Source organism: Nerophis ophidion, linkage group LG11 (assembly GCF_033978795.1).
Source record: "Nerophis ophidion isolate RoL-2023_Sa linkage group LG11, RoL_Noph_v1.0, whole genome shotgun sequence".
In the NCBI taxonomy this organism is placed as follows: Eukaryota; Metazoa; Chordata; class Actinopteri; order Syngnathiformes; family Syngnathidae; genus Nerophis; species Nerophis ophidion.
The window spans coordinates 33,259,702-33,271,599 of record NC_084621.1 but is presented as its reverse complement, the minus strand read 5'-3'; the positions used below and the strand labels follow the sequence as shown (position 1 = coordinate 33,271,599).

General features: G+C 38.4%; 1 protein-coding gene across 2 annotated transcripts in view; it reads left to right on the top strand.

The window, feature by feature from the left end:
* Positions 1-11,898, top strand: part of nr4a3 (nuclear receptor subfamily 4, group A, member 3) — a 48,504-nt gene that overhangs the window by 14,670 nt on the left and 21,936 nt on the right. For both annotated transcript variants that reach the window (XM_061915699.1, XM_061915698.1), the window contains one exon: positions 4,334-4,463. In XM_061915699.1, the coding sequence (XP_061771683.1) occupies positions 4,334-4,463 (130 nt within the window). The remainder of the gene's footprint in view (positions 1-4,333; positions 4,464-11,898) is intronic.

The window sequence follows — 11,898 nt, the reverse complement described above, 5'->3', positions numbered from 1 at the left end:
TATATTGTTTGTGTTATCAGTTATTTATTGAGTTGCAAGCCAAGCATAGATGTATTTGAATAAACCCTCTGGTTGGAAGCAATAAATTATCCTTGTTTTCAATTAGTTTAACAATTTGTTTTCATTTAGTAATTAATGGAAGCTGGTTGCTGGCCAGGCCGCAGGCTCTCATCTCCCGCTTGCTTCGCACTCTTATTGCAGCGGCCATATATGATAACACACCAACACTTCTTAGAAACAACATCATTTAGCATTGCGTGCCATTTGTTCCTGGAATCACATCATCAGCTAAAACATCTCTTCATCAGGCACTCCATTATAATCTTGCTTTTATTGTCCTTTCCTGATTATATTTAATTGTAGGCGAAGTTACTAGCGTGTTAAATCATTGTTAGTTCATTAGTGCAATTTGAAACACATTTTCAGTGGGATTTCACTTCAACTTTGAAAGCGTTTCCCGTTTTGATATATTGGGTGGAAAAGATGTTCTTCATTTAGATTTTTCCAATCATTTGGTCATGAGAAATAGTCAATATTAAGCAGATTTTTTACTTTAAATCTCAAGCGTCTGCACTGATGTGTCACTCAAATATTACATTCCATTTGCATGCAATAAAGCGCCCATCTTGCGCTTGACAGAGAGCTCAGATTGCCCCTGATTAAGCAGCAGAAGATAATCGGGTGAGAGAAAAGAAAAGTCCCTAAAGGCTTTTCATTTAAATGGTGTCTATTAGCACATGTTACATGTCAAGACTCCATCTGCTTCCACAGTGGCCTCAGCATTGCTCATTGAGCTAATCCGCAACATTTGCTTTGTTTTACTTAAAGGAAGTAACAGTTTGTTTCGCTTTCTGGTGCTTTGCGATCTGATATTATAGAGGAGCGTGCAATACTGAAGCACTGACAATCATTCAAATCAATTGGTTGCATTCTCCTATCCCAGTCAGTTTGGCGACAAGGACAAGTTCAAGTCAACACTACGCCTCTTTGTCCCCTTTACACACACACACACACACACATACACACACACACACACACTCAAACACACACACACACACACACAGTCTTGTATTTCTTACCTTATTGAGACCTCCGAAAATCATTACATTTTTTAAATAAATTTTGGCCAAAGGGGGCACATTTCAATTTCTTACACACACTTGTTATTTCATATGTTGACCAGAGGGGTAGCACTTTTTAAACCGATACACAGTCAATTTGAAAGATCCTTTCTTTTTGGTCCACCCTCATTTTGATAGATTTCACCATCACAGGTGCAAATAACAGCTCTATTTTTTTGTTTTTAGTAATGTGCTTATGGCCGATGACAAACAGATGGCCCCTGTGCCGCACTTTGGCCAACCTAGCTGTAGAAGCTAACTGTTAATGGCCACTATAGTCTTCGTACCGTAGTGTATTTGTTCATCTTATTTGCACATATGGGACGCGGGTTGTCTTACGTAAACACCGGAAGTCGTAAAATCAGCTGTTCACCTGGCGGATTTTCCGAGGATGAATAGGGAAGTCCTTCTTTCGTTGCCGTCTTGTTTTACCACATATTGCTTCCTTTGCACCAGTCAATGTTTTCTTTTGTATGCACATTAAATCAACGAAAAATTCTGACTTTGGAGCAATGTTCACAGACCCTAGTATTTAGCTCTCTATTTGATGCAATGGTTTTCCGTATTGGGTCCATGATTTCGGTCCTAACTTGTTCACCGGTCTTCATATGGAAGGTACTTTTCCTTGTAGATGTCTCAAGAAGGGTGGAAATACAAGAACACACGCAAACACACACACATACGCACACACACACACACACACACACACACAGACACACTAACTATAAGTCCTAATGCACAGGAATATAGATAGATAGATAGTACTTTATTGATTCCTTCAGGAGAGTTCCTTCAGGAAGATTAAAATTCCAGCAGCAGTGTACAGAGTTGAGATCAATTTAAATAAATGTAAAAAGTAAATAATGGGGGTTTAAATGGAAACAAAATAGAGAAATATTACAATAAGAATAAAAACTAAAAAGCAACAATGGGAATAAAAATATAACAGTAAAATAAGAATATAACAAGACAAAGTAGGCAGTAGTGACCATGAAAACGTATTGCACTGTTATTGTTTTGCATCCCCTGTCATCCTAATACCCCCCACCCCTCTGAATAGGTTACATTCAGATAATTGCATGTATATGCAACTGCACATACAGTAAGTTGGAGGTCCCCCAGGTTACCTCTGCATGATGCGTCACCTAAATAGACACACAAGTGGACAACATTTGCTAACTTAAATTCCAATCACGCCTGCGACGAGAGGGCCGACATGTAAACCACTCATCCGGCATTAGCTCCCCATTACGCGTCAATTCGCCGCCTGTGCCACAGCATATGAAATAATTGCTGTGCCTTTCCCGGGGGGTATATGGACATGTGTGGTGCAAAGCTTACTGTATGTAATAGTGTGCTTCTATTGTATTATTAGACAGTAGTCTTAGAGCTGTTTTTGCATGTACAGTTGCCAATGCACAGTCGTTTTTATGCCAGTCAAAGCAAAAAAGAAAATTTAGAAGTATGCTCACAAAACACCCAATTGGATGTCATTGGGCACTGGTCCCACGTGTTGCCACGCATGTTTTTATTTCTCAACTAAAAGCAATATTTGCTTTCCGTGACTCTTGCATCACTTCACCATGGTTTGTTCATTTTACACCATCCGATGAAAAACACTGCTCTCCACATTCTGCTTTTATTCTACATTGTTGAAAAACAACAAAGTGATACTTCTCAGTGACTCGCTCAACAACTGACCTGTGATTTATTTGATGTTATCTAATGAAAAACACCTATCTCCAGATTCGGCCAGTGACTCCCAGCAGGCACAATACTTTGATACAACGTTGATTAAACATACATATCCTTTAAAACTGACTTTGAAACCACTTCGCAAAATAGTTGAATTTGAAAATTAAGTTGATGTCTAACGTTGGCCAAATTTCAATGGTCAAATCAACGTCACAACCTGACATTAAATCAACGTTGTCAAAAAGCATGTTTTTTCAACTCTGTATTTCTCTTGAAAATTTTATTTGAAAAAGACCAAAATTCAACTGTGAAATCAACGGCAGAACCCAACATTGATTAAACGTCGTCAAAAAGAATGTTTTATTTCCAACGTTAGAATAATGGACTGGACTCTCACAATATTATGCTAGATCCATTCGACATCCATTGCTCGGGTCGCCCCAGGTGATGAACTAACAATGAAAAACGTTTTTTTAGCATTTCCTTTTTACTGGACCAAAAATAAAAACTTTGGTGACTGTCAATGACCCTCACAAAAATCGGTCCGTGGTTTGAAACGTTTTAATTATTTAATACAAAACACAATCTCAGTGAGCTTTTTCCTTTTTACAAGATTAAATGTCATTGACACTTGCAAGCAGCGGACAAAACACGTAACTCCAAATTTTCCCAAAAGCAACAAAACAACACTTTTCAAATAATTTTGCCATCCAATGAAAAACATGCATCTCCACATGACTTGAGTTTTTCTCTTTTATATGCTAAAAAAGGAAATTTAAGAAAGGCAATTTAAAAAATGTTTGCCGGAGAATTGTTTCTTTTCCATTATCTAACAAAAATATGTATCCCCAAATGTTTTTTTTTCGTTTGTTTTTAAAAGGGAAAAACTTGGCAATACCTCTTTTTACGTCACAGCGTCTTCTGACACCCCCTACTGGTGTTGTTTATAATAAAATGCAGAGACATGTTTAATAACATAACTTTGGAATGCCCATGAAAAAACAATGAGTGCCGTTTTTGTTGATGTTCCCCACACGGCCCGTTTCTGATTTCATTTTAATAAGGTCAGTAATAATCGCTCGAGCCAGCCGAGGAGAAAACAGCTCCCGCGGGCCCCATTGAGTGCGGCACGACCCGCGAGGCCCCCGAGGTGCCACGAGCTGACCCGCCAGCTTCACAAACAATCTGATCAGGCAGAGCCTTCTTTCCTTTCCGCCTGTCTCGCGGGAGCCTCCTCGGCGTGACGCGTGCACGGCCGCCATTGTCGGGCCCCCCGCGCTAATAAAATCGTCCCCCCTGCAGGCGACGCTTGTTGGGGAAATTAATTTCATCTAATTATACTGATGTCAGCGTCGCCTTTCAGCGCGTAATTAAAAAGTGACCTGCGAGCTTCTGCTTTCATTCTTTGCCAGGGAAAGCTGAAATTGAATTAAAGAAGTGAAATATGTGGCGCTTGATTGTGTTTGGAGGCTGATTATTGGAATGTCTGCTCTTCTTTTTTATTTATTTCTCTCCAGCGCACCGTGCAGAAGAACGCCAAGTATGTGTGCCTGGCCAGTAAGAACTGTCCCGTGGACAAAAGGAGGCGCAACCGCTGCCAATACTGCCGCTTCCAGAAGTGTCTGAGTGTGGGCATGGTCAAGGAAGGTAAATACTTTGTACTCTAAGTCTACGCAACAATATATACCCTGCAGTATCAAACACATCTACAAAACCAGTGAAGTTGGAACATTGTGTAAATCATAAATAAAAACAAAATACAATGATTTGCAAATGCTTTTCAACCTACATTCAATTGAATAGACTGCGAAGACAAGATAGTTAATGTTCGAACTGGAAAACTTTGTTAATTTTTGCAAATATCGCTCATTTAGAATTTGATGCCTGCAACATGTTTAAAAAAAGCTGGCACAAGTGGCAAAAAACACTGAGAAAGTTGAGGAATGCTCATCAAACACTTATTTGGAGAATCCCACAGGTGAACAGGCTTATTGGGAACAGGTGGGTGCCATGATTGGGTATAAAATCAGTTTCCATGAAATGCTCAGTCATTCACAAACAAGGATGGGGCGAGGGTCACCACTTTGTGAACAAATGCATGAGCAAATTGTCAAATAGTTTAAGAACAACATTTCTCAACAAACTATTGCAAGGAATTCAGGGATTTCACCATCTAGGGTCTGAAATAATATCAAAAGGTTCAGAGAATCTGGAGAAATCACTGCAAGGCCAACATTGTAAATGCTGAAAGGTACATACAAGTTTAGGAGCAACATATGTTGCCATCCAAGCAACGTTATCATGGACACCCCTGCTTATTTCAGCAAGACAATGCTAAGCCACGTGTTACAACAGCGTGGCTTCATAGTAAAAGATTGCGGGTACTAGACTGGACTGGCTGTAGTCCAGACCTGTCTCCCGCTGAAAGTGTGTGGCGCAATATGAAGCGTAAAATACCACAACGGAGACCCCGGACTGTTGAACAACTTACCTCTACATCAGTGGTCCCTAACCACCGGGCCGCAGAATAATTTTTTTTATTTTTTTAAATGTTTTTATTAAATCAACATAAAAACACAAGACACTTACAATTAGTGCACCAATAAAAAAAAACTCCCTTTTTCATGACAAAAAAAAAAAAAAAAGAAAGAATACATACCCCCCCACCGACCCCCCACCCAAGCCGTGCCCGCCGCCGGGCCGCAGTACTAATTATCTAGCGTTGACCGGTTCGCAGCTACAAAAAGGTTGGGGACCACTGCTCTACATCACGCAAGAACTAGAAAGAATTTCACCTGAAAAGTTTCAAAAGTTGGTGTCCTCAGTTCCCAAACGTTCACTGAGTGTTGCTAAAAGGAAAGGCCATGTAACACAGTGGTAAAAATGCCCCTGTACCAACTTTTTTGCAATGTGTTGCTGCCATTAAATTCCAAGTTAATGATTATTTGCAAAAAAAAATTTACTTTCTCAGTTCAAATGTTAAATATCTTGTCTTTGCAGTCTATTCACTGAATATAAGTTGAAAAGTATTTACAAATCATTGTATTCTGTTTTTATTTACGAATTACACAATATGCCAACTTCACTGGTTTTGGGGTTTGTAGTAGTTTGTTTGTGGTCCGGTCAACATGAATGCACTTGTACACCTCCTCACCACCATATCTTTGAGAGTGCTGGTAATTATATCAAGGTTATTTCAAACATTAACAAAGCCACGTTGAAGATCATCACCATTCAACAAGTCCAAAAAGGAGTAAGTAGAAGCAAAGCTTAGTTAATGGATGAAACTGCAGTATCAAGTCATTGTACCCCATTGGGACGTCAGAATAACTGTTTGTAGGTGCAAGTGCAAAAAAAAAAGCACAAAAAGTAATGTCAAATGTGAAACCACAAAACCTAAGAGTCAGACTCCCCAGGAACAAACCGTAGTAGCCATGAAAGTACAGTGCTGTACTTTTTCTGGGTTCAGGAGAATATTATACAACAATATCGCCGTACTTTGTGGCTTTAGGCTGGGGTTTGTCGCCCTTTAAGACAATGAACTGAACATAATTAATTTTACATAGCGCTTTTGTGACGCAACGCACTTTTTTTCCTTATTTTTGTTGTATATTTATTATTAATGTTGCTTTTTATTTTTATTCTTATTGTAATATTTTTCTATTTTGTTTACATTTATACCCCCATTATTTTCTTTTTACTTTTTAAATTCGATGTCAATTCTTTACACTGCTGCTGGAATTTTTATTTTCTTGAGGGAACTCTCCTGAAAGAGTCAATAAAGTACTATCTATCTATCTAGATATTTTTCTATCTATCTATCTATCCATCCATCCATCCATCCATCCATCCATCCATCCATCCATCCATCCATCCATCCATCCATCCATCTATCTATCTATCTATCTATCTATCTATCTATCTATCTATCTATCATCTATCTACCTGAGAAAAGCCATTATTTGCATTTAAGCTCCATTTAAACCAGTGTGGCTGGCACTGGGAGCAAGGTGGAATGGCTCAAGCTGGATTCGAACCAGTAACCCACAAGTTTCTGAATGTTCATTTTACCATCCGAGCCACGCTGTTTTGGTGAAGTTTGTTCATCACGGGGCTTTACTAAGTCCAAGGCAAGCCAGCTTCAGAAAAAGAAAGAAAAAACATAATTTTTGAATCTGCTAAGCTAACTTATTGTCATAACGAGGACTCTGGTGCAGTTTTCCCATGGTGCAAAGCGACTGGATCAGACATGGCCTGAAGGTAATGACATCTTTTATTTATACTACGAACCCCGTTTCCAAATGAGTTGGGAAATTGTGTTAGATGTAAATATAAACGGAATACAATGATTTACAAATCCTTTTCAACCCATATTCAATTGAATGCACTACAAAGACAAGATATTTCATGTTCAAACTCATAAACGTCTTTTTTTTTTTTGCAAATAATAATTAACTTAGAATTTCATTGCTGCAACACGTGCCAAAGTAGTTGGGAAAGGGCATGTTCACCACTGTGTTACATCACATTTTCTTTTAACAACACTCAATACATGTTTGGGAACTGAGGAAACTTATTGTTGAAGCTTTGAAAGTGGAATTCTTTCCCATTCTTGTTTTATGTAGAGCTTCAGTCGTTCAACAGTCCGGGGTCTCCACTTTCGTATTTTACGCTTCATAATGCGGCACACATTTCCGATGGGAGACACGTCTGGACTGCAGGCGGGCCAGGAAAGTACCCGCACTCTTTTTTTATAAAGCCGCGCTGTTGTATCACTTGTCTTGTTGAAAAAAGCAGGGGCGTCCATGATATTGTTGCTTGGATGACAACATATGTTGCTCCAAAACCTATTTTATTAATAGTGCCTTCCCAGATGTGTAAGTTACCCATGCCTTGGGCACTAATACACCCCCATACCATCACAGATGCTGGCTTTTGAACTTTGCGTAAATAACAATCCGAATGGTTATTTTCCTCTTTGTTCTGGAGGACACCACGCCCTCTGTTTCCAAATATAATTTGAAATGTGGACTCGTCAGACCACAGAACATCTTTCCACATTGCATCAGTCCATTTTAGATGATCTCGGGCCCAGCCAAGCCGGCGGCGTTTCTGGATATTGTTGATAAATGGGTTTTGCTTTGCATGGTAGAGTTTTAACTTGCACTTACAGATGTAGCGACCAACTGTAGTTGCTGACAGTGGTTTTATGGAGTGTTACTGAGCCCATGTGATGATATCCTTTACACACTGATGTTGGTTTTTGATGTAGTACCGCCTGAGGGGTAAAAAGTCTGTAATATCATCGCTTACGTGCAGTGATTTCTGCAGATTTTCTGAACTTTTTGATGATTTTACGGACTGTAGATGGTAAAATCCCTAAATTCCTTGCAATAGCTCATTGAGAAATGCTGTTCTAAAACTGTTCGACAATTTGCTTACAAAGTGGTGACACTCACCCTATCCTTGTTTGTGAATTACTTAGCATTTCATGGAAGCTGCTTTTATAGCCAATCATGGCACCCACCTGTTCCCAATTAGCCTGCACACCTGTGGGATGTTCCAAGTAAATATTTGATGAGCATTCCTCAACTTTATCAGTATTTATTGCCACCTTTCCCAACTTCTTTGTCACGTGTTGCTGGCATCAAATTCTAAAGTTAATGATTATTTGCAAAAAAAAATATTTATCGGTTTGAACATCAAATATGTTGTCTTTGTAGCATATTCAACTGAATATGGATTGAAAAGGTTTTGCAAATCATTGTATAACGTTTATATTTGCATCTAACACAATATCCCACATAATATGGAAACGGGGTTTGTTAAAACAGGAACAAACAAAAGGCTCACACAATGTGGGGAACAAACTTAACGCAGGAACAAAACTAACACATTAACAGACTCAGGACATGAAAGAAAACTACACTTACTGTGGCGTGAATAAGTCAAAAACAACAGAGCATTGGCTTGAGCACTATGGCATGGACCACGTAATCAATCGGGTATCAAGGGTGTGTAGAGGGTGATATCTCCAGCCTGACTGCCTGGCAACTACAGGCTTAAATGGTGCTGTGATTATTGGCAGGTGTGTGTGTCCAAATGGTTGTCATGGAAACTAAAACAAACCAGGGTGCCCAAAAACAGGAACCAATGGAGTCAAAAACAAAACTGAACATAATAAACAGAACCTGATCAATGAGACATGACACTTATGTTACATTTAAAAGGCTAAATGAAGTTTAAATTCCAATGACGAGTGAATATCGAGAGTTAAAGCTGAAAACTACTGGGTCCATTTTTGAAGACTTTGCTTTTCAGTGAAGTTTTTATTTAATGGACTTTTTTGACTCCTTTTTTTTATATATATATATATATTTTTTTTTTTAAGCCACTTTTTTTCTAATCCTTTTTTATCTTTTTTATGACGTTGCTCCTGTTGTTTTCACTTGATTGTTGTTTTAAGTCACCTATGTTTAGTACAGCGCTTTGTGATTTCTATCTGTAAAAAGTGCTTTATAAATAAAATGTACTTACTTACTATACAATGGGAGGCGTTTAGGCAGCAGGGCCTATTAAGCAGGTTGTTTTCACATAGTAATGCTTTATGAATAATTATGAATTCACAATAATTAGTAATAAAACAGTTATTAAAATGAACAAACTAACACCACAACCACACCTCGCATATTGTGTCAACTTTTAATTACTAGACTATAGCAGCCCGTTTAGGCAGCAAAGTGTATTTGGCAGGTTGTGGCCCCGTAATGAAACTGTATAAACAAGTATGAAATAATGATAAACAGGCATCAGGTACACACATGACTACCACTGATTCACATATCGTGTCAACTTTTGAACATTGTACGATGACAGCCCATTTAGGCAGCAACACCTATTTGGCCAGTAATAAAAACGCATCAAGTAAACAAATTTACACCACTAATATACGTACCATCAATTTTTGATTACTACATTATGGCATCCCGTTTAGGCAGCAAGGTGTATTTGACTGGTTGTTGCCCCATAATAAAACTTTAACAAAAAGTAAGAAATATTAATGAAAATGCATCAAGTAAACAAACTAACACCACTGATACACACATCTTGTCATTTAGGCACCAGATTGTATTTGGCTGGTTGTTGCCCCATAATAAAACTTAAAAACAAGAAAGAAATATAAACAAACACACATCAATTATACAAATTTCACAGCACTGATACACATAGTGGGTGGACTTTTGATTAATATATTATGGCAGCCCGTTTAAGCAGCAGAGCATTTTGCAACATAGTACAACTTTATAAACAATATATGAATGAATAATGATTCATAGTAAAAAGAAACATGCAGTGACTAAACAAAGTAACAACATGACCACACAAATTGTGTCAACTTTTGATCATTATACGATGGCGGCCTGTTTAGGCAGCATAGCATATTGCCACATAGTACAAGTTTATAAACAACTATGAATTATTAATGATTAATAACAAAAATAAAATTGCAGTGACTATATAAAGTAACAACCCGACCACACAAGGTGCGTCAACTTTTGATCATTATACGATGGCAGCCTGTCTAGGCAGCATAGCATATTGCCACAAAGTACACATTTATAAACAACTTATTAATAATAAAAAGAAAATTGCAGTGACTAAACAAAGTAACATCCCGACCACACATGGTACGTCAACTTTTGATCATTTTACGATGGCAGCCTGTTTAGGCAGCATAGCGAATTGGGCTGGTTGCTGTCACATGTGACAAAGTTTCACCAAACTTTGTCAATAACACTGGTAACACACATACTGTATCAACCTTTGATGACTGCACTATGGCAGCCCATTTATATTGGGACAGTTGTTTTCACACTGCAAAAGTTTATTAATTAAGTACGAATTGATAATATAAAAAAAACAGCCTAACAATACTGACACACATACAGTGCTGACCCCTGATTTTTATACTCCAGGAGCCCGTTTAGGCAGGAAGCCATTTTCAGCTGTGAAACTTTATAGACTTTATATGAATTATTAGATTAGATTAGATAGTACTTTATTTATTCCGTCAGGAGAGTTCCTTCAGGAAAATTACAATTTTCAGCACAATCCCATTCAAGATCAGACAAACGTTACAGGGAGACAGAACAGGATCGCTGACGGGTCTGCCGGCTATCAGCGCCCCTTACAAAAAAGATGACATACAGGTAAACAGGGGGGGGGGGGATAGAAGATTAAAATAAAATAAAAAAATAAAAAATCGGTCTTAGCCTAGGCCCTGGAGTGGGGGTGCAGACTGAGGCCAAGGGAAAAGAACAACTCATAGCCATAGTGTGTAAGAGGGAAACATCAAACATCAAAGAACTTAAAGGACATTAAAGACATTAAAGCAGCAAATATTTTGATATTTAGTAATGAAAAATATGACTTTGATGCTTTAAGGCTGGGGTAGGGAACCTATGGCTCTCGAGCCAGCTGCGGCTCTTTTGATGACTGCATCTGGCTCTCAGATAAATCTTAGCTGACATTGCTTAACACGATAAGAAATGATTATACCCGCTGGTAATCTGTCGGGTTCAAACACTGATGACATCTACTAAACAGACGAGAAGCAAGGAATCATGCAAAGACAGAGTTCAATTTAGCTTAATGAAAAAACACGTGTTTTGGGCTGTATCCTAGTTAAAGATCCAAACTACGTTCTAAAAGTCCAGCACGCGTGTTTCCTCAATTTTTTGGGGAGGTCCCTTTTTACATCACTGAAGCTGTCGCTGAGGGAAGAGGGTAAACTCAACAATTCCAGTTAGACACAAATATATGATTATACAAAAATGCAAATGTGTTGAGGCTGGTGATATCGCCTTGGCTCTTACTTTGTCTGCATCACGGCGGCTTTGGCAGTTAGCAGGCCGTTCCTGGACTAAGACACTGACAAAGAAAAATACCACTTCAGCACAATTGACAGTAATTATAGCAACGACCCTTGAGCATAAAAGTTGTGTGATAATATATACAAAATCATTCTAACATAATCACAGTGTTAAAAATAACATTCAAACTATAAAACATTCTCATGTAT